General features: G+C 54.0%; 2 protein-coding genes across 4 annotated transcripts; one reads left to right on the top strand and one right to left on the bottom strand.

Annotated features, from left to right (window-relative positions):
- Positions 1-103: 103 nt before the first annotated feature.
- On the bottom strand, positions 104-2,125 carry jmjd4 (jumonji domain containing 4). 2 transcript variants are annotated; one of them, XM_053883140.1, is made up of 6 exons: positions 1,636-2,125; positions 1,386-1,551; positions 1,194-1,319; positions 848-1,115; positions 640-786; positions 104-542 (listed from the first exon to the last, which is right to left on the bottom strand). In XM_053883140.1, exons 1-6 carry the CDS (start codon positions 1,889-1,891, stop codon positions 144-146), a joined length of 1,362 nt encoding a protein of 453 aa, XP_053739115.1. In that variant the 5' UTR covers positions 1,892-2,125; the 3' UTR covers positions 104-143. The 2 variants fall into 2 exon arrangements, with proteins under 2 accessions (XP_053739115.1, XP_053739117.1); XM_053883142.1 differs by having other exon boundaries at positions 104-479; positions 1,636-2,122.
- Positions 2,126-2,130: 5 nt separating this feature from the next.
- Positions 2,131-18,384, top strand: snap47 (synaptosome associated protein 47). 2 transcript variants are annotated; one of them, XM_053883144.1, is made up of 5 exons: positions 2,131-2,306; positions 2,372-2,906; positions 2,982-3,478; positions 3,767-3,903; positions 5,173-18,384. In XM_053883144.1, the coding sequence occupies exons 2-5, from the start codon at positions 2,410-2,412 to the stop codon at positions 5,317-5,319; spliced, it is 1,278 nt and encodes a 425-aa protein (XP_053739119.1). In that variant the 5' UTR covers positions 2,131-2,306; positions 2,372-2,409; the 3' UTR covers positions 5,320-18,384. The 2 variants fall into 2 exon arrangements, with proteins under 2 accessions (XP_053739119.1, XP_053739118.1); XM_053883143.1 differs by having other exon boundaries at positions 2,358-2,906.
- Positions 18,385-24,823: the final 6,439 nt, after the last annotated feature.

Here is a 24,823-nt window from a genome sequence, read left to right as displayed (position 1 = left end):
TGCTGCTTCTGGGATCATGTTCATCATGTTCACCGAACCATGTGTTGCTCTGGTGAAACCATAGGAAAACGTCAAAAGCAAACCCTTCACGCCTGTTCTTTAATCGCACATTTATTGAATTCACAGACGAACGAGCGAGCGCGTCACTCTTGATAAAGGAGGTGCTGCCCCCTGGTGGATTGAATCGTGTCCCGGATTTGCTGCAGCATCGTCTCCGGCTGCAAAGTCAGTGAGGAGTGATCGAGCCTTTTAAAATCTTCGTTGCAGAGCAGACACTCGAGGATGTAAGCGACTCGCTGCAGGTCGAAGGCGGCGTGGTACGGACCCAGGCGGGCGATGGTCTCGGAGACGTGGCGGGGGTAGTCCAGTGGATCTCCGGACGAGTGAGCGTTGAGGAAAGCCATGCGGTTGTCAGCAACAATTTTGAGGAATGAGGCAAACTCACTGTAGTCGATACCGGAGCAGGCTTTCATGATCACCTGGGCAAAAACCGGGACAGGATTAGTGTCGATACACAGCACCATGCAACTTGGACTCACGACCTGTCGGGACCACAAACAAGCCGTGGTTTATCAGATGCTTGGAACCTGGGCTGAAGCGGGTGAGCAGGGCAGTAAAGAGGGGCGGGGCGAGAGGTACCTGACAGTGCTGGTGCCACGAGTCCATGGTGCTCCGCCATTCCTCGATCTCTTTCTGAACCGACGACAGCTCGTCCTGAAGGAACTGCCACATGATGTCGACGTTGCAGCCGTTGAGCCAGTTGTGATTGATGGAGATGGTGTCCTCCTGAAACAAAACACAGCCACTGAGCCGTCGCCGGCAGCTGGACTTGGCACGGCTGCTGTACCAGATTGTAAACTTGATGGTGCCAGCCGCTGGGCACAAAGATGATCTCCCCGGCCTCCTGAATGATCTCCAGAGGTTGACACGCCTCGTCCGAGCGCGGGAACAGGCTCTTGTCCCGCAGCTCGGCCGACGTCACGTCGTAGGCGAGGTTTCCGTGCGTGTCTCTCAGGAAGTCCTCCTGTCCCGGAGGGTAGAGGAGCCACTTCTTCCTCCCACAGATGTTTGCAGACCAGCTGTAGGAGCGGAACACGTCGGCGTGGAACGGCGTCCTGGTCAAGACGACAACACACCCTTCAGCAGAGGAGCAGACTCGGCGCTTTCTTCGCGTGTGTCCAGCAGCTCACTACCATGATCCCTTCGGCCCCATGTAGACGAAGCGGTAATCGTCCACCTCCAGAGCATCCCAGTACTCGTTCAGCCAGTCGGAGGAAAAGAAATCCGGGGTGATGTAAACATGGTGTTGAGGAAAGTCCCTGAGAGACAGGAGAAGGTCACTCGGACCACACACGCACACGGACAACGCTGGACTGACCTGCTACCTGGTCATGTGCCAGTCCTTCAGGTAGAGGCATCCTTTGGGCGAGGAGTGGCCGTTCTGTATGTATTCCTTCCAGTACTGTATAAAGTCTTTGAACGGCATGACTTGTTTGGGGTTGGCGTTATACTCCTTCGCGTTGCAGTTTGCAACAGGGACAGGAGTCTCACCTGGAATGCAGAGGACGCACGAGTCAGACAAGAGGCTTCCACATCAGGTGCCACATGCAGTGAAACCCGCGGAGGCTTGGTTACCGAATTCCTGCAGCAGCTTTTGGAAGTTGGGCTTGCCATCCTCGGTCACCCAGCGCCTCCTGCACTTCCACTCTGCGGTGAAGCGTCTGGAAAACACGCACGGGTGGTTGGGCAGAAGGTACCTCCTGAAGAACTTGGAGTAGCTGAGCTCTCTGTCGATGTAGTCCACGAAATGCGAGGAGCAGAACTGCGCGTAGGACTGGCGGGGGGGCTTGAGCGGGCTGCCGCAGCAGCTGCGGTACGACTCTCGGTCCATGGCTCGCAGCAGCTCAGCGGTGCTCCGGTCGAAGGGCTACATCCCGCTGGAGGGGTGTCGAGTCCGAGCGAGAGTGGGTTCCGACACCGTCCTCTCTCATGGGAGCCGAGGAGGACAGTTAGGGGTCCCGGGTCGCGGACTGCTCCACGGGTATTTGACAACCGCCGCCTCTGTATCAACACATCGATGCACAGAGGCAACAAAGCCGGACGGTAAACAGCGACGCACCGGTGCGTGACGTCACTTCCGTAATAAACATCTCGACCACATCAAACCGACGCGACTCGGAGCGAAACACGACCGTGTCGTTTGTTTAGTGTGAACTGTGGGGCTTTGACTGCCCTCCCGGAGTGTCGCGCGTGAGAGCAGCTGGTGACCATGTCCCGCAGCGGCGCGTCTGCTCCTCGCAGCTGAGGTGGGTGCTTCATCTTGTCGTCTCACACCGAGGCCCTGAACCTCTCTGAAGCTCACTCCCTCCAGCCTCCAGTAGCTGGTCACGTCACGTGTCCGCGGCCAGAATGAGCGGAGACGCCGTCATCCACCGCTGGCCCGGCTCCTATTACGTCAGCGCGGAGAAGCGCTGGGAGGACGGCACCTTGTCGCTCAGCAGAAGCACGGTGCGCTTCGTGTCCAGCCGGAGCAAGGAAAGCCTGGCCAGCTTCCGCCTGTCCTGCGTCGTGGAGATGAAGATGGAGTCCTCCAGCTTCATATTCAGCACCCTGACTCTCCTGGAGGAGGGCAACACCAAGCACTGGTTCGGCTCCTTGAAGCCCAACAGGGTGGTGGTTTTCAACGTGCTGGAGCATTTCTGGAGGGAGAGGCTGCTGTCGCCGGGCCCCGGGGCCCCGGGGGCGGAAGGTCAGCCCAGCAAAGGCCGGGAACTGATCAGCCTGGTGGCCGGAGCCCAGAGGAGACTGGAGGACACTGGACGAGTCCTGAGTCACCAAGGGGAGCAGTTTGATGAGATGATGAAGGGCCTGGAGAAGATGGACTCGGACCTGGGCCTGGCTGACAAGTGAGGCGCATCACTCACATATCGCACGCTGCGTGATCGGGATGTGGCGTCACCGCTGCGTTTCCTTGCTTCCAGGCTCTTGTCGGAGCTGGAGTCTCCCTCCTGGTGGCCCTTTGGTAAGGTCCCCTGGAAAGCCCAGCAGGAGGCCAAGGCTGCGGACGCTGCACGAGCCGCCGCCGCCGCCGCCCTGGGCAGAGGCAGCGGTAAGAACAAGGTGATCACCAGCATCCCCGCCGTGGTTTCCAAAGGCACGGACTCGGACTTGAGACCCGGCTGCGTGTTGGTGCTGGTGTCTGCTCTGGAGGTGCGAGAAACCGGCAGCCAACTGCTGCACCGCTTCGAGAGAAACGACGTCGATGAAATCCAGGTGCACAGTCCGTACGAGATCACCGTGCGACAGCGCTTCATCGGCAAGCCGGACGTTTGCTACCGCGTCCTGTCGGCCAAGATGCCGGAGGCGCTGTCCGTGCTGGAGATGCAGTACAAGAAGAAGATGGAGTTCAGCAGCGAGTACTTCAGTTTCCGAGCGACGCCGGCTTCGTCGCCCACGGACACAGCCGTCCTCGACAGAGGTGGGTGTGTCTATTGCATAGGGTCAACATCTTTTCCAACCTCTATGAGTCCATTTAGAAGCGTTCAAAAGCCCGAGTCTGAGAAGACTCCAAACGTGCTTCCATATAAATGTCACCACTAGGTGGCAGCGGAGCTCCACTTCTGAGCCAAGGCGCTGTACAGTATTTCAATGAGTCACTTCACCCCCGTTGCCTCGGCCGCTAAACGTTGGAGTTTACTGTCTGGTTTCCTCATAAACGCCATATTTAAGCTGCTGTGTTTCTTGCCACCTCCACCCACGGAGCCAGGCTCCCTGCTGCAGTGCCAGGAGGCGGACGTCCCGCTGGAGGTGCGAGGAGGAGGAGCAGGAGGAGCGCTCTCCCAGCTGCAGGTGCAAGTGCTGCAGCCGTCCGTCAGTCAGGCCGAGGCCCAGGAGCTCAAGCAGGTGAGCTCGCTCCACTCTGGCTGCTCCTCGCCTCAGACGTTCACGGCCCTGCTGTTCAATCACCCTCTGGTTTATTGATAGCTACATTCCAAACCACAGCTCATTGCAGGAAGTTTTATGATTCATCCGGTACGTTCTCAATTTTGCTCAGCGAAGCCACAAAGCCACGTCCACTCCTGTTTTAAGAGCAGGAGCGAGACATGGTCAGTGGCTTGGTCGGGCTCTTCACCCGCTTTCCACTCAGGAACCTTTAGCGCGTCCAAATATGACAGTCTCTGCTAGCAACATTTACGCGCTCAACGAAACCCGCCTCTCGTTGCTATCGTGTCATTTCTTTGACCACGTCGTAAAGATGGAATAGTTTTGGCTCCAATATTGTTCCAAAGAGACGTATGGAAATGTGTGACAAATAATTCTGTTTCATAAATGCCAGGTTTCTGCCAGGATTGTTTTGACACCGTGGTGCAACAAAACCCACACAGCCAGTCAGGACGGGACAGAGAGACGTGAAAGAGTTGTGACATTTGCAGAGTTGGTGACAATGAGACGGCTAGTTTTTCATCACGAGAGGCAGACTTCTCTCTCGAGCAGCGCCAGAGACGGACTTCACGTCCACCTCCATGATGCGTCGTGTGTTGTCTGTTTCGATGTTTCCACTTTGTTTACATTGGTGTGGTCACGGCAGAGTTCCTCCATTTCTCCTGGCCAGGCGGCGCAAACCCGGCCCTTTGTTTCTGTCTGATTTGCTCCTGAGGCAGTGAAATATTGTCTGTGTGGCTTCAACTTTCAAAAGTAGAACTCCAACTGAGTTGGTTGGATTTTCCTTCCTGCATTGATGCATTCCTGCAGCAGAACATTAGCGTTCACGTCCGCCTGGTTCTGTTTATAGCTGTTACTGAGGGTAGAAGCAGAGAGAAGAGGAACAAAAGAGAGACGTGGCGTATGCTGCGGCTCAGGAGCCGCCAAACACAAAATGCATTTTGTCATTTTGGATTCATTTAATTGTGAATGACTTTAAATGGCTGAGTCAAACTGCTCCCTGCACCACGTTCGTGAGTATCATGAAGCCCCCTCAACTGCTCCAACTCTGCTTGTGAAGAACATCACTAGTGACACCCAGTGGTGGCAGTATGACATGGCAGAGGCTGGAGCTTATCTGGAGCAGAGAGTTTTCTGTCTGTCAGCCTTGCCTTCCTCCTCTCACGCGTGAACAGTGAGCGCTGCATCTGAGGTTGTGCTGCATCTGAGGTTGTGCTGCTGCTGTTGCAGATGCTGATGCAGCTGAAGAACCTGGCTCTGGAGGCAGAGACGGAGCTGGAGCGGCAGGATGAAGTCCTGGATGTCCTCACCAGCTCGGCGGACCGAGCTACCATGACCATCGAGAAGCACACTGGCCGCATGAGACGGCTGCTGTAGCGCCACCGCCTGACAGACTCCGGAACATGCGCCTTTTTTTTTTTAACCTTCACAGAAAGTCGTGGTGGTCCGTGAGCAACCAAAACCACTGAAGCTTTAGCGTCAGGACTGAAGCAGGTATTTGCCAGGTAGATAGTACTGCATGTTACCCAGAGCACAAACCTGTGCATCACGCCTGGTTGACAGCATCCAAACCGACTGTTTGGTCGTCTGGCTGCTCCATAACAACCTGGTCTGACGTGACGCAGCACTGGAGCTCAGAACTCTGGTAACATCTTCTCATGACTGGGATGGAACATGGCCTGGGCCTGTTTTTCTGAAGCTGCTTGTTGCATCGAGTGGTGTGTCTCCAGGCCTCCGTCTTTACCTGCTCACACCTCTTCATCTGCCCAGTCACCACGTCCTTGGACCTCTCTCCTGCCCAACTCTCTTCCCGTCTCTCTGTCTCCGCACCACGCCTCATCCCTTCGCCCTGCTCCGACCGAGTCCTGATCCTGAAAGCGGCCGGATGCTCCTGGTATTGATGCTGACGACATAATGATTAAATCTCTGTGGAACTTTTGTCGTACGTGGCTTCGAATCCCGACCTGCGACAAACAGACCTGACGCAGCAAAGCTTTGACCTCGCGGTGACCCCACAGCTTAACTGTCCCTGACCCTCTCAGGCCTCAGTCTCACACTGATCCACGGTCAGGTGTCTGTAGTGAGTTGAGCGCCAGTCAGCTGTTCTGGTTGGTTGGTTGCAGCCCTCTGAGGACCGGGCTCCAGGGTGAAGCCACCGAGGTCGTGCGGGGCGTGGTCCTGAACTTGTAGCCAAAAGAGTTTCAGTATTCCACCTGAGAAGGTGTGAAAACCTAAATGTTATTTCTTGGTTTGAAGAAAACAATGTCGCGTGCGTGATGTCAGTTCATTGGTTCTCGTCACCCTGAACTCACCTGCCTGGTCTTCCTCAGGTGATCTAAGGTGTTATCAAGCTTTTCAGGCCTGGCTCCACCTGTAACACTCTCCAGCTCTGCTGCAGGTGACTGGAACCGGCCTGGCATCAGCTTCTCGTCCATCCTGATCTGATGCTTTAGTGCATGAACTCAGATGCTGTAATCCATCCAGGATGCTGCCCAATAAACCGCTCTGGAGTCCTGGTCACGTGCCGCTGAGGCTGCTGTCGAACGGAAACTTGACTCGCGGACGTAAATCCCTGAAGAATTCCCAAGTCAAGTTCCTCAGTTCCTTTCTTCCTGCTGAGGAACAGAAACCTGTCGCTCACGTGACAACGCCCGGCGTCGGCGGATGTAACAGTGTGCTGCGAGTGGAAGCGCTTCGCTCCAGTGAGTCCAGTTTTGACTGTTGGCACCAGCCGCCCTCCTGTCAGCAGAAGCTTGGCTGGTCTCCTCAGATTGGACCTGGCAGCTGGCTGAGGTGCACTTGTAAATCAGGAGCAGAGGCGGCCGACAGCTTTGGCTGAGACTCGCTCTGCTCCTGCACCTGCTGCTTTGCTCCAGTTGTTCACTTCCAACTTGGAAGAAAGCAGGGAACTGCAGGTGAGTTGCTTCCCAACGTTTGTCATATCCAAAGCTGTGCTTCTCACGATTTCACTTCCAGGAAGTTCCACCCAACTCTAGCGGCTGTTTGAGCCAAGTTAGCGGCAGCTAAGAACCGCCATGCTATGCTCACGTGCTCAGAAGCTTGTGAAGTGAATCCCAGAAAAACCAGAGGCATGAAGAGCAGAGCTTGGCCTCATCTCTCCGAAGACCCCGAGGAGAGAAGCGACGTCTGACACTGGCCGATTTTCTCAGCACGGTATAAAGTTAGCAGTTAGCTTCGTGAAAAGTGTTCAGCGTGGAGCTTCTTTGTTTTCTGAAGGTTTTTGAAGCTCCTAACTTTACGATCAACAGTCGAATAAGATGTTTTAGAACTGTTTTATTGCTTTTCCAAAGGACTTGCTGTGCAATGCTGATGTTCTGTTTTAGGCAGCGCTTTCATCAGCTAGCAGAAGCATTTGAAAGCTCCCGTGCTAATATCCTCCGTTGTAACATGCACTTTAGCGTGGAGCTGAATCATTCCTGCGCAGAATAAACGCAGGTGTTTGGCTGTGGTCCTTGGAGGACGTCCCAGTTCAGAGCACGGGACCGAAACGGAGTCATGAAAACAGCGTCAGATTCCCTCCTGTTTCATATGGGGCTGTTTTTTTCCTCCGAGATCTCTGTGATCAACAGTTTGTTGACATCCCACACTGCGGCAGCGCCTCTGTGAATTCCAGCCCCACGAAAGGTTAAAGCAACACGACTGGCTCTGGCGCGGTTTCCAAGCAGCCTTGCAACACAAGGAAGTGGCGGCGGTCTGCTCTGACCACAGATACACGAGATTTGCCTTCCAGCGGATGGTATGGAGACACCCGGCTCTCGCTGGCCTTGACTTCCAAACGTCTGTGGTGCGAGTCTCCGTCGATGGTCTATCAATCAACTGACGTCGGAGGGGTGAAGCCAGAGTCTGTGGGAAAGTGCAGTCACGTGACCCGGGCGCGAGCGACGGAGCGTGAACTTTGGTGGCCGAGATGTTTTCTGCACAGCGACTTGCTCCCCGTCCTCCTCTCCGCCGCCTGATGTTTGGCTCCCATCCTGGACGTGCGCTCCGGCTGCTGCAGGTGTTGCCGGCTCTCTTCTTGCTGAGGGAGTTTCTGGTTTCAGGAAACATGCTTAATGTCAGAGCTGGGAGAGAACAGGCCTGCGATCACGGGTTAATCTGGCAGAGAAGTGGGACGCAGAATATTAGGTAACAGTTTGCTCTTGTTTATGAGTGAGGGGTGCGCACGCAGCTTAGCAGATGTTCGGCCTCAACACAGGTCACAAGTGAAGCCGACCCGACACAGGCAAATCAAACTGCAGGCCCGCGGGCCAGGAACACGCCTTGCCATCGGGCCAGGTCGATTACAAAAACACAAAAAAAGAAATATTTATATATATATATTTACGTACGTATGTTGTGGTATTCGCAGCTCATCCAGGTGTCGTTGTAGACTTTTCATCCAATCACAGTTCAGCTAGCTTACGTTGCGCAGGTGCGCGCTGAGTGAACGGGCGGCAATATAGTTGATGGACAGTTGCACTAGCCAATCAGATCACGAGTTGGGGCCCGCCACGGACGTTGAGTGTGACGTGGTCGCATCCTGTGATTGGATACTTACGACTGATCGCTACTTTTTCCGCGCGCTCTTATTCTTGTGGCGTGTTGTGGCAAATCAGCGTCACCAACGAAGTCCCAGGTGTGCAGTGACGTTGCGGTGCTGCTTGCGCTGTTCCGCGGCTCTGTGACGCCGGCGGAGAAACGCGCGACCGCCGGAGGTGGTGGTGAGTGCACGCGCTGTACACGCGTATCTCTCTCACGGCTGATGACGGGGCGCAGCGTGATCGTGAATATGTGAGACGCGCAGGATCGCACACGTTTCACCTGCGCTGTCGGACAAAATGGGCGCGAATGGCGTCGAAACACGTGACACATGGGTCTTGAACGGGACGGTTTTCGCCGCGCGTAAAGACGGAGCGCTCAGATCGGAGGCAGTTGACTTCTTCTCAGAATCCTGGCGTTTTTGCTGTCGCCAATTCAGGACGCGAGGAAGCGTTCCCCTCTGTGTCGCCGGCACTTCTTGATTGGCTGCGTTCCGTTCTGTCGTTCTCTTTCTTTTTTTTTGAGGGGGGGGTGAAGAACTGCGAACTGCATTTTACTGCTTTGTTTTATTTACTCCATGTGCTTCAGCTGCTGTTAAAGCGAAGGCAGGAAACCAAACGTGTTCGGCAGAATCTGCCATGAATGACAGACTGTACAGTGTTAAAATATGAGATGTATGGTTACATATGCAACATAACCGCAGCAGAAAAAGCTCTACACACTTTCTTTATGATGAAAAAAAGAAGAACCATTCGTCCAAAAACCTGACAATGTTCATGTTCTAACTGTGAAAACAAGGAATGTGACAAAGAAAATGGGACCATGAAAGTGTGTTGGCGTCCCAGAAGTCTCTTCTGTTCCTGGATGGAGGTGGCGGCGGCGTCCAAGAGCGCGGCTGACGGAGGGATAAGTGTCTGGAGCAGCTTGAGTTATTCCGTCCGGCCTACTATCGCAGGCGGGAAACAGTCAAGTGAACTTGTCTGAGGGAACAGAATGTCTCGGCCGTCTTTACTTTGGCACGTGGTGCTCCACCTCTGGCCAGACAGGAGAAGCCCGGCGCGTGAACCACTCTGGACACAAGTCTTCTTGGCTCTGTCACGCCACTGGGGTGTAGATGCCGGAGCAAATCTCTCTGTCGCGCCGTCAGAATGAAAAAACACCTCATGGAAGAGACGCAGTCCGTCTTCGACAAATCCGATTCAGTTCTGTCTCAAGTGTCAGCAGCAGGGAGAGTGGAGGTTTGATGTCGTGGCCCCACAGGTTCCTGTGAGAAGGCGGTGGAGATGTTCTTCTCAGCCCCGTCATCATCATCTGCTCTCCATCTTGGTCTGGTGCCAGAGGACTGAGGAACCATCAGCCTGATCGATACGTGTGTGTCGTATCATCCAGGACGCCTCTGACGTGAAACCAGCTTCAGCAGCAGTAACATCAGACCAAACCACTCGGGCTTTGTTGGGACCTCCTGTGTGATCCAACCATCTGAAGGATGATTTTCCGAGAAGAGCCCCACGTCTGAGGACAGTGGTTCCGGTCATTAGAGGGCAGTCAGGGTTGATGAGCTTCTGTTTGAGCGTGTGCCTTCCGGGTGTGTGAACTGAGGTTGACCTTCAGCGCCGTCAAACATGAGCCTGTGAAGCGTTCATACTTCCTGACTGTCGCACCCAGCAGGCTGGATCCAGTGCTTCATCATCTCTGTAGGCTTCAGTGTATGATGCCTCACTGTCTGAAGTAAAATGCAAACCAACCCCTTGAACTGTCACGTAGTTTTCCTGATGAACCATTTGTGGTTGTTTAGAAGGTCTTCATTGAACTCAACTGTGAGCAGCTGTTCATTTCTTCTCCAGCGGCCTCATGGTTCCCGGTCACGTATGTGTGTCCTGCTTGTGCTGAGTGGACCGTGTCATCCTGAGCTTTAGATCTGCAAACTCCAATTCTGAGAGCCTGGTTCTCAGTCCAGAACGGGGCAGAGCTCCTTCCTCAGGTGAAGGGGTTGATGGTTCTCAGAGTCTTGTTCATGAGTGAAGGCGTGGAGCGTCATGGTTGTCACAAAGCAGCCTGCTACTCTGGCGGTGCTCAGCTGTGAGGAAGCCCAGGGTCGACCCACAGCGTGTTGGACCAACCTCACGCAGCAGTTGGTTGAGGAAGTCTGGGCCTCTTGTCTAGGCCCGCTGCCCCCACGACCTGACCTCAGTTCAATGGAGGAAAACTGAAATGTCTCCATGTTCCACCTGTAAATATCTGTTGTGTTGTAGTAAGTATTTAATGTCAAAAATATTCTGGGATGTCCCCCCAGAAACCTCTGTTTTAGTGGCTCTTACTGCAAATGGAAAGGCTTTGCTCCTGTGATATATTCCCCACCTGACTGACGGACCTCCGGCTCCTGGCAAAACTGGATACGTCTTCCAACACCGTCACCCGGAGGTTGTTGACACTTGCATGCAGCGCCTGCGCTCGGTTCATTTGACCCTCAGGTCACGCGGGGACAGAAATAGACTTCTCTGTTTGCCTCTGTGCGCTGCAAAGTAAACAAGCGAGAGTTTGGCGGGTCGGGGATCTGGAGGACAGACGCCAGAGCCGCTGGCCGAGGGAGGCTTCATGAGACGTACGGCCACCTGCTGATGTCGTCAGCTGACCGCATGGCGTGGTGACACCATTGTTGAGTGGAGGGTTGACCTTTCATGCAGCACCTGGCGGAGGAGAGGTACTGCCATGTTGGCCGCCCCTCAGTCTCTCTGTGTGCCGCCACCGCTCTCATGCAGGCCGCTACGTGCTTCGCTCTTCCGCCGCGCTCATTCCTTTGGCTGCGTGGAATTTTCGGACAACACCTATTTTGTGGAAACTCCTTCAGCCTGGCCACGTAACCTCGGGGGAGCCGCTCGCAGCCCTGTAACCGGAGAAGACGGCTGCCAGATGTTTACCCGGCACAGCCACATGTGAGCGGCAGAGGCGTGAACCTTTGACCCGCCGTCTGTCACAGGTACCCAAGGAAGGCGTGAAGGCAGTGGAGCGCCAGGCCGCTTCAAAACAATGACGTGTCCCACGCTGCTGGAGAAGGAAACCCAGTGTCGGTGGGGAGACCGCTCAGGAATCCCCTTCCCAGCGATGGAAAACATGGAGCCGTCAAAACGCCTCTGTGATTCAGCGGCCTGCTTCCAATTACAGCGTTGAATATCAAAGGCATCACTCCCTTTTTAATGTGCATTTTTATGTGTTGCTGGTTTATTTTGATGGAAAATTTGGGGCTGGAGTGCTGGCTAATGGCTATGGAAAGCTTGCACCTGTGGTAGACCAAATGTTTGGAGAGTCCGAAACACTGAAACCATCCCAGACTGGATTCTTTTCTGGAACAATGCACCGGCATGGTGGTTTAGTTTTGCAGTTTGATATAACAAGTCTGTCATCGTGAGCCGCTGCTGCATGAGCGTGGTGTTGGAAGAGCCTGGTGCCATGTGAAGGACTGCTGTGAGTCATGGAGGCGGCCGCAGCTGCGCTCCTCCTCCTCCTCCTCCTCATGATGATGATCACTGTCAGCCACTCGCTCCACCTTGGCTTTGCGGTGCGTCTGTTGGAGACAGCTATTCGTCTGAGGATGAGGAGACTGGAGTCAGATGTTCTGCTTCTCACAGAGAAGAAGGAGCTAGAGAGCCGACGGGGCGCTTCATCCACCGTTCCCAGAAGATGCTGCTGAACTGCTCTGCTCCAAACCAATGGCGTGGTGTTAGCCTCGCCAGAGGGTCACGTTAGCCTGCTCCTCAGCTCCTGTGTGAGAGTCATCTTCTGAAATCCCAGTCGTCCACTCAGTTTGTTGTCACCATTACAAACACGGCGGGACACGCGCAGAGCGCCCCCAGGTGCTGCTGAACTGCAGGCCCAGTCCTGCCCCTTCCTTCCTTCCGTCCGAGCTTTTGGTTGGAACCTGTGAACGCCTGTCCTGTCCCGTCCCTTCGCTCGTATTTTCTCACTTATTTCCCCTGCAAGTAAAAAGGGAGGACATTCATCAGGAGCATATGACTTCACATTTTATCCCGAGCCAATCACAACAGTGGGTTCAAGCCCAGATCCACATGAGCAAATGATGTTCTGCAGCTCAGGTTTGTCAAACGATGCACTTGCTGGAGTGGTGCCACTGTTTGCAGTGTTGCTAAGCTCTCCTCTGCTGAGCCTCGTCCTCATCCTCACAACGTTGATCTTGACTCGGCCTCATGGACTGCTGGAGTCAAGTGTGTTATTTTAGCCTGGTATCTTCCCAGCTGCACCTGCTCCACTTCTGGGGTGTCTGATGGTTGAAGATGGAGAGATGAAATCACTCAACCAAACTTCCATGCGATGCTCAGGTCGTGTGGTGGTTGAAGGGTGCTCACCACTCGGGACGCTGTGGACCCCGCTGCTCTCCACCGACTACTCAATCTGTCTTCCTTTTTGCCTCCTGCTGTCTGTGACCGTCTGCTGAAGGTCTTCATGGTAGATGTTCAATAATGAGGGACCTTTCTGTTTCACCTGTTGCAGGTCCTGTGGTTCTCTAACTGGGCTCCCTGCAGTCTCTCTCAGGGGCCACTGACTGTCCCCTTTGGTCCATGGTTCATACGGAGAGGAAACTCTCTGTGGAGAACGCGCTGGACTGGCTCGGAGCAGATTCTCAGTCAGAACGTGACGATAACGCAGAAGGTCTCCAGAAGCCCTCACCAATGGCCGTTCTCTCTGGGGAAGGCCGAGCCGCTCACACTGCTTCATTCTCATGAAGCTCCAGTGTTCTTCCTCACACCCTCTGTTGACAAGTTCCTCGCTTGATTTATGCCGCGCTAACATTTCACGGTGCGTTACCGCGAACAATTTATGGCTACAGAGCTGACACTTTGCTTTCCGGAGAGACGTGATGTTCCTCTGAGAGAGAGAGTGAAAAGTCGACGTTGGAAAGGCTGGTTTTCCGTGGAATTTGGAGCAGAGGAACTCTGATGTCATAACCAGCTTATCGGGTCCATGTCATGTCCGTGGCAGGGGGGCGCCAGTGGTGACGTCAGAGCTTTACGTAAGCGGTAAATCGGACAAACCCACCCTCCCGTTTTTGTCATGGGCCTCGCACGATATCCAAACCCACTGGGACGCCTTCACCGTGATGTTTCGCTTCATGCTTGTGGACTCACATTAACCTCCTTGACTTTCACTCAACCCGTGTGCCCGATTCTTTCCCAGGTGTCCAATGAAGCCATTTCAGCTCTTCATTTTTGCTTTTGCACGAGCTGTTTTCCTCGCCGCACACCTGCTGCGGAGGCCTCCGTCCTGAGCTCTTCAGGGAGGTAATAACCACAACTGCTGATGGGAATTCACGGGACACATCCTGCTTCTTAACGGTCCGTCAGCGAACATGGGAGCAGTAAATAAGTGCTGAGCCGAGCGCGTCTGGTTTCATTATTAACTGACGTGACTCAGCCAAAACACAAACAAAGCAAGCGCTTGACTGGATCTTCACATCATGTGCTGCAACTGCTCGGTTTCACTTCCTGTCCGACTGCGTGGTGTTGGCTCCTGCTGCGTCCACCCTTCGCTCCACAGCCACTCCTGGGAATATTTTGCTTCCGTCCCACCACGGGAGATGGTGACCTCTTGTGATGGGGGCTCACGCTGCACCCTACGCTCGACTGCCACACCGGGGTAGTGGGTGGTGGGGAGCGTTTCCTCTCCAAAAATCCAACTGGACACCTGCTGTCCGTGTCTTTTTAAAGTGGAAATATTGAGCAAGGGTCTTCTGCACGCTGGAGTTGGTATTTAATAGAAGCGATTGAGGAAGGGAACCTCTCACAGTCCAGTTGGAAGCGTACAGGACACTGTTGGTTCGAGGTGCGTGCTGAGGACTCAGGGTGCAGTGGAGGAGGCTTGCTGTGGCAAACTTCATGGAAGAAGAAGAAGAAGAAGCTCCTGAGTGAGGGAGGGAAAGTGACTGTCTTGTCAGACAGTTCTTCAGCACCACAGCACTGCTGAAGACGGTGGAGCCACGATGCAAAGGTCACGATTTACTGGGGGCAAGTCTCACACTTTAAGCAAAGGATGGCGACCGAAAGAACATGATCATGAACGGAAGCATCCAAAATGGCTGCTCCTGCTCTTAGAAAGAAGCTTTTTTTGTGTGGGCACTTGGGAGGACCAGTGACCTGAACTCTGCCACATCCATCCTCCTCCCACTGCAAGTAAGGTTTCCTGTCTGTAGAGACGTTCTCCAGAAGGTCTGAGGAGCTGGTCAGGACAGGTGGTTTTGTGGATCCTTTTTGAAGCCGCTGAAGCTGGAAGTGCCTGCAGAACCTCCCGCGCTGCTGCTCAGTTGGGTTGTCAAGTCATGTTTCCAGACCACGTCAGTGTGCAGAGGAGCGAGACGCGGTCCTGGACGTGGATTAGCAGCTAGCTGAAGTTAGCTGAAGTGCTGGATGGTGAGGACCGTCACGGCTCATGAAGCCGTCTCTCAGCTGGTGTCAGGCCATTAGTATTAGTTACAGCAGGAAAAGGTTCCAGCGCCGTGTGCGTATTTGCTTTGACAGATCGGGATTGGTCCTCCCATCGCTGTGATTTTCCTTGTAATGAGATTCTCTGCTGGGACCAGAGCTTACGGAACACACATACAGAGGAGTCGTGACATGACTCAACCCTCCGAACAGCGTCTAGAAAAATGTGCCTGATGTCAATGACACCATGTCTTGGATGCTTGCAGTCCTCACATCCCTGAGAAAATATCAGTCTGTAATTACACGTTTCCTTTGAGATATAAAAATGATTAAATCTGCTTTGGACATGCAGCAACCAGGCTTTTTCAGTGAGCAAACACAGAAATTCCCCAACTCCTGCTCTTCCTGTCCTGCGATGGTGGATGATGAAAACCTTGATGGCAACTCAAGTTTCCGACGTAAACCCACAGGAGGATGTTGAGGAGTCGTCTGGCCGAGGTTCTGCACGCACGGGTCAGGCAGCAGAGCAGCGGCCTTCGCTTTGGAGAGGCTGCCATCCAGCTCCTCACATGACTTCAGTCTCAGACCGGAGGAGTGCAGAGGCAACGCTGCAGCCCCTTCAGTCCCCTGCTTGTTCCTCAAACTCCAGCGGTCCGGTTCCGTGGCCTGGCAGAGGTCTGTGTGAGGCCAGGCCCTGGCGTGAGGGAAGCTTGACTCGGGTGACCTGGAGTGAGCTCACACCAGTTGACTAGAGGTGGAGTGGACCTGGTGAATCTGCCACATCCTGATGCAGAGTCTTGCCACCACCCGTGCTGATCTGTTCGTGGCCCTCTGGACCTCCATGTGAAGCGCCACCTTGTGTCTGATTTCATTTGGATTTGTATTTAATTTACAAACCGTCCGGATTTGCAACACAAATGCTACTTTCCTTTGTGAGTTTTACGCCTCCTAGCGGCGCTGCGAGCCACCACTTTCTGAGTTCCCATGATGCTCATGGCTTCACCATCAGCCAGTGACGAAGCGCCTCGTAGTCGCGTGTTTCACTGGTGACGTGGACGCCGTAGTGATTGGGTCACTCAGCGACAGGATAGAAACGGTCCCTGAAGGAGTGTGGATGACAAACCAGGAACTAGTTACGAGCCCGCCAAACGTCTCAAAACGAACCTGGACGGAGCACAGAGTTTTCTGGGCTCATGAAAGTGAGAGCGCTGGCTCCTCAGCAGCTGTTAGCGCAGCTGGCGCTTAACAACAGCGGTCCGAGCGCGACATTCGAATGCTAAGCTAATTGCCCAAGAAATAGTCATTAATTTCACCGTGCTAGACTCTCTAGCAGACTCTCTCAGGGAGGCAGATCCGTCGCCATTGGGTGTTCGTCAGCCCCCTGAATCGGAAGCTTTTGGAAGCTTTCATAAATGCGGCGCTCTCTGTCTCGGAGTCCCGCTACAGTGGGTCAATATTTCACAGCAAAGTGTCTAGAGATTCACCTGCAAAGTCTCACATCAAATGACATCTTTTTCAGTCGCTTTGACAGAATCGTTGTTGCTTTCTGAAAGTTTTTTTTTTCTTTCTATTTTTTTTTTACCTTCTTGAAGAGGTAGATTTTAAAATTTCTGTATTAAAATGATACAATTGTTCATGTTTTCGCATCATGTAGCGAGATGGTCTCATCATTTCAATGACAAACTCAAAGTCAATCCATGTGATGGTATCGGTGCTGATCGGAGCGTCCCGACCACAAATCCCCGTCAGCACCTCAAACCTCATATTCCATGAGGAAAACAAATGGTGGCAGAGAATTGTGATGTCAGTTCTTCACTAAAAGATGGTGATTCACATTCTCCCCTGGACGGCGTCAACAGGAGGCGCAGGCTTGTATATTTTCGATTCTCACCGAGCAAATGGCCAACGTCCCGCCAAGTTCTTCCTTACTGCTGTGCTACGGCAATAAACCGCAGGTTGCTGTTTTCTCACTGATCGCGACTGAAACAGGATCCAGCTGAGAGCCTTTGCCGGGGAAGCCGTGTGCTTCGCGGTGAGCTAACATCTGCAGCAGGTTCCAGTTATGCCAGAGCAGCCAAGTGTCTCGCTGCGTTTGCTTGCCGCGCCAACAAAAGCTGTTCCACTGCAGCGTGAGGAGGACACCAAGGTCGCCCCAACATGGCCCCCTTCTGGCCAAGTCCTGCTCAAGAGAGACGTCTGAGTGTAGGACAGTTGGTCTCAAGAGCGTTTATCCTCGCGGGACCTGCTGGAGAGGTGGACGGCCTCTGGGATCCCCCTGTGCTGGGGTGGCTCCTGGATGCCCCTAAGCTGTCTTTGCATGTAGCCGTACAGTAGAAGGAAGACAGAGATGCTTGGACATGAATGAGCTGTAGAGACGCGAGGACGAAGGCCGCTCTACTGCTGCGCCGTGAGAGACGTCCCAGCTCCTGTGTTGATGGTGGAGGAGCTTGCTCAAACACCAGGGGGCGCCACTGCATCTCTCACCTTGGTTGCTATGCAGCAGCAAACCTTCAACCCCGGGTGAGCTGCAGTTAAGCTGGCGAATGTTGCATCTTTCTCCAGCCTCCGTGTGAAGGGGACGCCGAGCCAAACGTCATCCTGTACTGAAGGAGCTTTCCCAAAAGTCACTGCCTTCCTCCGACACTCCTCTGCAGCCGCGCCGCCTTCCTCCCATAAAGATAATTGGGCTTCCTTCTTGCCACCAGATGAAAGATGGCCGCAGTTGTCAGACGGCAATTTCCAGCCAAACCATTGATTTGAGCGGCTTGTAAAGCGCGCGGCGGCGGCGCTAAATACCAAAACATTACCAGTCTCCCGGTGCGACGGCACACCTGCCAATTACCCTGCATCACCACCACAGATGACTGTGTGTCGGTGTCTGCCCTTCAGCTTTGGACACGTCGACTGAGCGCAGCCGCTGGACGCCATCTGCTCGCCACCTGACTCCTGCAGGTTTGGCTTCTGACTGGGAAGTGCCGACCAACCTGGGCCCCCGGGGGTCGACCCTCCACACAGCAGTTCCACCGCAGGAGTCGCGTGCTGACAGTTTAACAGAGCGCCACACCCTGGCCGCAGAGCGCCCCCCCCCCACCCCGGTTGTGATGTCAGGTATTCCCACCTGACTGTGCAGGGCTGCACTTTTCTCAGCTCCCCACCACTGTCTCTGCTCCGTTTACTTTCAAATGCTAATCTTTCCCTCCTGGAAAAGTAGGTCGTAAACGTAGTGAGTCAAAATGATTCCGACCTGGCGAGACCCCCCCACCCCCCCGCCTCATTCCTTTGTCCTGATGATTGTCCCGTAAAGCCACCCAAAGTATACATTCATATCCAGCACTTTGATTAAAGATTTTTTTTTATTTCTTCCCCTCAAGTTCCTCATTCCAAATGGGATATCTGAGACCCCTGGAAAACTCCTGCTCCGGCCTGATGCAAGGAATATATCTGGAGGAGGACGACCTCATGAGGCAGCACCTGAATCTCTGTCTTGTCTGATGGTGCCAAGAACATTAGCGTGCAGCTCTCCTTAAAGAGCCCGAGTGTTGACAGGACAGCAGTGGCCACACTTGTGCCATGAGACTCCTGAGTCAGAGATGAAGAGACTGAGGAAAGGAGAAGATTAGGAATAGTGATAAGTAATGGAGCTGTCCTGACTAGATGTCCGACTTCCTTCTGTGAGTCCAGAGACCCAAAGGTTCTCACTGGTATCTTCTGTCTGCCCAAACCTCACAGCGGAAGAACTGGCTTCCACCGTTAAAGTCGGGTGCCTCCATATCTTCTCGTCATAACCCAACCACCCTTTTCTGGCTGAGAACCATGGTCTTGGATTTGGATTATGATGTACGTCTTACAGCCAACAGCATGACCTTTTGGTCCCACATCCGCCCTGCCTCCAACAAACCTCCTTCACTAGCTTCATCTTCTCAATTTGGTTTGTCACGAAGTGCAGTGCCGAGCAGCCTGAGAGGATGGTCACTCATGCGAGTGGAAGCCACCTCAGGTGGCGATGTGCATCTACACCAAGGCTCCTCTCTTCTCTGCCGTCCTGCATAAGCAACATGAAGGCTCTTCCGATATGGACCGACTTGTTGTGAGACAGTCCAGAGCGGATCCCACACGTGGTGATAGGACCATGAGTGAAGCCCTCCGACAGAAGATCATTAATGAAGCTAATGAGAGGGACGGAAGCTCTAATGGGGCCTGCTGTATACACTCAGAAGTCACTCCAGGTCGATGGTGCAAGACTTGGACCAGGAGAGCGCAAACCGGATGCTTCCGCTCTGTTTATGACCGTGATAAGGAAATGTCAAGGAACTTTGGAGAAGAGGAGGAAATGACTTTCATATCCATGTCGTCGGCCGGCAGGAGAGAAGGCAAACCTATCGGGACAGAGAGGAAGGTGCCGGAGCCGCAGTTGTCGCTTTCAGATTCATACAAATTTCTGTTGAGAGGTGTCAGGTCGAGGTGCGTTTTTAAAGTAGCCATCAGCACAAGAGTGTTATTATTGTGTGGCATCGCTCCAGGTGAGAAGAAACTCCACCCGGCCTCCACACCACAGGCGTGTCCACGCGGAGCAGCTCACGCTGTGCCTCAATATCTGGAGGGTTTTACCGTGGAAGTTGGTCTGAAACAGGAAAGCATTGGACTTCTATGGAGGCTACCTTTAAGAGCTTTTGAGGCTATTATTTTCCTCCTATATTCACTTATCTAAGGCATGATGGACAGAGTTGGCAGTAGCTTTGTTTCATTGAAATGAGCCAACTCTAATTCAGCTCCACTTCTCAGTGTTGTCCAGTGGATCTCCACTGAATACCGCCCTTGTGCTGTGATTCAAAGGCTTCAACCAACCTCAATACTGAATTAGTATTTGAAATGAACCTAGAGGAACACTCTCTCTGGGCGCTTCACAGCAAGGCATTGTGGGATTTTGGATGCTCCTGATGGGACCTGATGCTCATCCCTCCTGACCTGACCCGGGCCCTTCAGCCAGAGAGAGAGGGAGACTAACTGGATGCCACTTGGGTGTGTCCTGGATCATAAAGCAGCCTGTGCACTGCTGTGTGTGCGTGTGTGACCTGGCCGCGGCTCTCTCCTCTGGGCTGCAGGCGGTGAGATAGGGTCCTCTGAGAAGGGAAGCGGAGTGTTGATACGCCCAGCGGCAGTGGAAACCAGGGCCTGTGTGAACTGTCAGCGCCAGATAGAGGCAGGAGCAGCTAATCTCGTCCTGGGTCAGCATTCACGAGCCTGTGCCACTTGTTCTCCTGCTGACCCACTTCCTCCAGATGCACACAGAAGGCGGTGGACCCGCAGCTGGAAATCCTGAGTCCAGATCCCGTGGTCAGATTGGACCCGGCCCAGTGAAAAAAGGTGGCTGAAGACGCAGCGACGTGTGAGCTCATCGGCCTTATCTGGCTGCGCTGCCCGGGGGAAGCGTCCGCACGCCGCTCCTGCCTGACCCAGAAGAGCAAATAGCCGACTGTTTGCTCAGTGACTAACTTTTGTGGTGATGGATGAAGACGCAAACCCCGTGATATCATCTCCTCCGCACCGTCTTCACGATTCATTAGTCCTGAACAGAGCCGCTCCTGTCCTGAAGAAGCCCGGGATCAGCCGTCCTGCTCTTGATATGGACCTGGAGTTTCCATGGCGATAAACAGCGCACGGCGCGTGAGCGGGACTTGGAGCGGCCCACCACTCATTTTCATGATTAAAGCTGCTGCTTTGCCCACATGTGCTCTTTGGTTCTGTGAGGAGAAGGTTGTGGAGGATGATGTTGGTGAGCACGGGGACCACACGGAAATAATGGGAGCAGGAGCTGTAGCTTGGCATGTCATTCTTGGCACAGGCTCTTATCCGAGGCGACTTCATGGATCAGCGAGTCGCGCCACCGACCTTGCTCAAGGGTCAGCTCTGGTTAGCTCACTGGGCTCGGCTCCTGCACCTCCCTGCTCTGTGGTCAGTGATGCTGCTCTGCGAGCCACGCTCCTCCGCTCCGGACTGGTGCGCTCTTGTCTTTGACGGGTTATCTCGCTCCTCTTGTTCACGGTGACGGCGTCCTCCTCTTTTTTTCAAGGTCAACATCGGCGCCAGCTTGAGTCGGGGGGGTGCTGACCAGTCCTTTCCAGTGGGACTGGACCTTTGTGGTGGGTCCTTTTGCTGGACTCCTTCAGATGAAGTTCGATCCAGTGCTGATGAAAGACGCTCATGAGTCTCATTCCGACCCGAGACCACTCTGGAGGGTGTCCTCCGTCTGTGAGGCTCTTCCATGGCTTCCTTCTGTGCACTCTGGTTTCCTCTCACAGCCACTCAGGTGACCTGTCCAGGGTGTCCCGTATTCCCACCTGAGCCGAGGAAGCAAAACACTTTGAGATGAAGTGAAATGTCACTTTAGTTTGGCGTGTTGTGGTGAGATTTGATTCAAGTTGGAGCTGTGGCCAACTCTGGTGAGGACCCGGCGGCACGGTCGCTCCAGCCGCCGCCCTCCAGACCATCACAGGGGGAACGCTGCCCGCCCAATAGAGATAAATACACACTTCCTCCCTTCCCTCTCACACCGTCCTTTCCCACACTGGTGCGCAGGAAATGAGCCACCACATCAAGAGGCTGGCCATCGCTCTGACTCCAGCTCCTGCGGCAAATATGAGGAAAAAGGAGACGTTCCTTCATTCATCAGTGGTTTTATGAGCATGGTCTGCCAATGGCGGCGTTTGCCAGCAGCTGGCAGAGAAAACCGACGGAGAAAAAAGAAATTGTCTCACACTTAAACGCATCGTTTATATTCATCACATTCAGCCCAGATGTGGTGGACTCCATGTGTTTCCATCGATTCATTGTGTTTTAGCAACTGGACCGCTTGCTTTCATTCATCAGCTGACGACTGCCGCGCACGCGCGCGTCTATAGCAAGTCAGTACCATGGCTTGACTAGCCTCCTCCCTGTGAGGACAACAAGGTTTTGAGGGTTAAAAGCTCAGTAAAACTAGTCCATTACGACTGGGTTTGACTTTGGTTCAGAGCCCTGGCTGCTGTTTTGGATGGTAGGTTTGGGACGAGCGGCTCACCAGTCTTTGGAAGGTTCAGCCTCCCCACAGCTGCAGCGTGAGCTCCACGTCTCCCTCATCCTTTAATGTTGCGCGATCCAGGTACACAACACTACTGCCATCTGCTGGCCGACTGAGCGTATTGCCGCCAACAACATTTCAAGTGCTAAAGAAGTATTGTGCAATGCAGAGAAGGTGAATGGGCCCCTCTCCCAGTCGGCTCACTGGCGCGGTTACAGCGTGCTGCTGTGGTCGTCCACACTGGCTGTGCAGAAGGCTTGAAATATGTTCTGTGTCCGTGAGAGCGTCACACTCTCGGTGATCTGTGCTGTTTAAACACTTCAGCATGACGTCGCACACCTGGACTTGTGTTTATCTCTGAGTGTGACTCGTGATTTTATGGACTTTTTCAGTCAGTTTATTCTCCGCTTCATCCATCACCCACCACCGAGCTGCAGACAAGATCCTGTCCTTGAACCTGAGCTCCAAAGCCAGCTCTTCTCTCTGGCCCCGGCTCTTACCTGTTTCCTCCATCAGTGTCAAGCCACACAAACGCCCCCCCCCACCTCACTGGCTCCGACACATGGAGTAAATCACCTGCTCTCCTGGCCCACACGGCCCTTCTGAGGCACCTACCTGTCCGGCCTCAAGGAGAACGCTGTCAATTCTTCTCAGCCGCTCCAACAGCAGGTTCCCTTATCATGCAGGGCCGCCCAAAACAGTCCTGTCCAGTCTCCGTCTTCCACTGCTCCACAACAAACCGCTTTTCCGGCTGCTCCCCCGGCTTCCTGCTTCCACCCATAGGTTCCTCCACCTGCTTGGAAATGTCTCTAAAACCATTTCTTCTTGTGAGGGTTTGTGAGCGAGGGCTTCTCCCAGCAAATAAATACCGGCGAAGCTTCGCGCCCAAAAGGGAGTGAATTACTCATCGTGGCGATCCATCATCTGCAACACCTCATATTGTCTGTGATTCATGCTGCCGTCTTGGAGGGAAGCGGTGGGGGAATGGGAGAAGTGAGCAGACGTGTCCTTCACTTGACTCCGGCTCACTTTATTGCTGAGTCATGTTGACAGCTTTTAAAGCTCCCGCCAGTGGCGTGCGCTGCTGAGGAATGTCTGCGTCACAAACAACAGCAGGAAACCTGTCGCACTGTTCATGTCTTCAGAGGACTCGGTGCTTCTGTCCAGAGCAGCAGAGTGGTCTCACTCCTGAGAGGCTCCAGTCCCTCCATGAAGGGCAGTCAAGGTCGAACCATTCATGGAAGGATTTCAAACCAGCATCAGGATGGAGAACAGTGGAGCACATTTCAATCCTTGGAGGAGTGAAGTTTTGCAGAGGGTTTTGGCTGACATGGGCAGTGTGGCAGCAGCACGGTTGCTCCTGGGCTACTCCACTATACTGCTGTCTGTAGCCCTGAAAACCAAAGTGCCATCGCAGCGGGAAGAATTTGTTCTCTGATCATGGAGCATCCGGCTGAAGTTCTTCGTCATCACTGATGACTTGGCCACTGACTGCACGTCACATTCCGACGTTTGTTTTTCTGACCGATTACGAAGCGTTGGAGCGTAATTCCTCTGTGTCCCCGCAAAGTCAAGGAGAAAGCTTTTAAAAACCACTGAGAAGAAGCGCTGCCAGCACGCTGGAGTTGCTGTCGCCCGGCTGAGGTGTGGCGCATCTGAAACCGGTGCTGCAGGAACCTGGAGCGCCCGCGGCAGAGGCGCCGATCGCCGCCGCTCTCAGACCCCCCACCAAACAGAAAGCACATTCTTGGACTCGAAGCTCAATTCGGTGCCCGAAAGCTGAGAAAACAGCGAGAGAAAGCTTGATAACTGCAGCCAACAGCAGGTTTATTTGAACAAATGTTTTTGGAGTTCAGAGTAGAGACAAGACAAGCACTGGGCGAGCGCAGACCTGCGCCCACACACTGTCATCGTCCTTTATCTGCTCAGCTGAGACACCGCTGTCGGCATGTGAAGTCTCATGGCTTCAAAAGGTGAGGGTCTGACTGGGGCAGCAGGTGGCACAACCCTGACTGAGGGTTCCTTGTCCCATTGGCTGTATTTCCTGAACATTCCATGAACATCTGTTGAGGGCTTTCTGTCTTGTCACTTTGCGAGCACCAGTATAAGGCTGGGTAAACGCAGCGTTATTCACTCAGCTGAGGATGAGGAGGGTGGGAGGTGAAGGTCATGTTGTGAGTGGAGCGTCTCTGGCTGCAGTCAGTCAGTGGATTATCCAGGACTTGGCTCACGAGCATCAGCCTGCACTGTGAGGACAGAACCCTGGATCTGTGAAGCGCCTCTGACCCGAGGCAGAACCAACCAAGACTGCTCTCTGTGGTGTGTCTTCAGGGACTCGCACCTCCAGCGGTGCTGTTTAGCCAACAGTACAGCAGCTCATCGATGAGGCCTGAGCTCCGCCTCCAGCTGACGGACCCCCCTCCTCCGCTCCGCCGCACACCTTCCCTTCCTGCCGTCTGTCACCACCACGCCGTACGAGTGCTGAGGCGTCCAGGAGCCGCTGCGGGTCTGAGTTTCTCTGCTGGCTCGGCTCCTCTCTGACATGCCTGGGAAGGGCAAGGAAAGGAAATGGGTGGACCAGCCGCTCTTCGTTCCCCCAGAGCAGCCCAGTGTTTTTCGACTCTGCCTCGCTTGTTAGGAAGCACAGCCCATCTGGTTTTAATAAGCCCTCCGTGCGGCCCTGCGACTGCTTGTTTGGGGACTCCGTCGCTGATACAGTCACCAGTGGGAGGCGGGTTCTGACCCGTGTCCTGCAAACACCTGGGCTGGTGATGGCGCTGCGTCACGCTCGACTCCCAGGGACGTCACCGTGTGGGTGATGACGTCCTCAGAAGCCCGTCGGTCATGGAGAACA

The sequence above is a fragment of the Synchiropus splendidus genome, chromosome 13 (genome assembly GCF_027744825.2).
Source record: "Synchiropus splendidus isolate RoL2022-P1 chromosome 13, RoL_Sspl_1.0, whole genome shotgun sequence".
Lineage (NCBI taxonomy): Eukaryota > Metazoa > Chordata > Actinopteri > Syngnathiformes > Callionymidae > Synchiropus > Synchiropus splendidus.
Note: the sequence above shows the minus strand (reverse complement) of the source record. Positions and strands in the feature narration are given on the sequence as shown.

Bases quoted from the DNA above. Each gene is read 5' to 3' on its own strand.
- jmjd4 (XM_053883140.1), bottom strand. From the start codon at position 1,891: ATGGACCGAGAGTCGTACCGCAGCTGCTGCGGCAGCCCGCTCAAGCCC. The intron at 1,552-1,635 runs GTAACCAAGCCT...TCTGCATTCCAG, and splicing joins AAAGCTGCTGCAGGAATTCG to GTGAGACTCCTGTCCCTGTT. The intron at 787-847 runs GTACAGCAGCCG...GTTTTGTTTCAG, and splicing joins ACCATCAAGTTTACAATCTG to GAGGACACCATCTCCATCAA.
- snap47 (XM_053883144.1), top strand. From the start codon at position 2,410: ATGAGCGGAGACGCCGTCATCCACCGCTGGCCCGGCTCCTATTACGTC. The intron at 2,907-2,981 runs GTGAGGCGCATC...CCTTGCTTCCAG, and splicing joins GACCTGGGCCTGGCTGACAA to GCTCTTGTCGGAGCTGGAGT. The intron at 3,479-3,766 runs GTGGGTGTGTCT...CCACGGAGCCAG, and splicing joins CACAGCCGTCCTCGACAGAG to GCTCCCTGCTGCAGTGCCAG.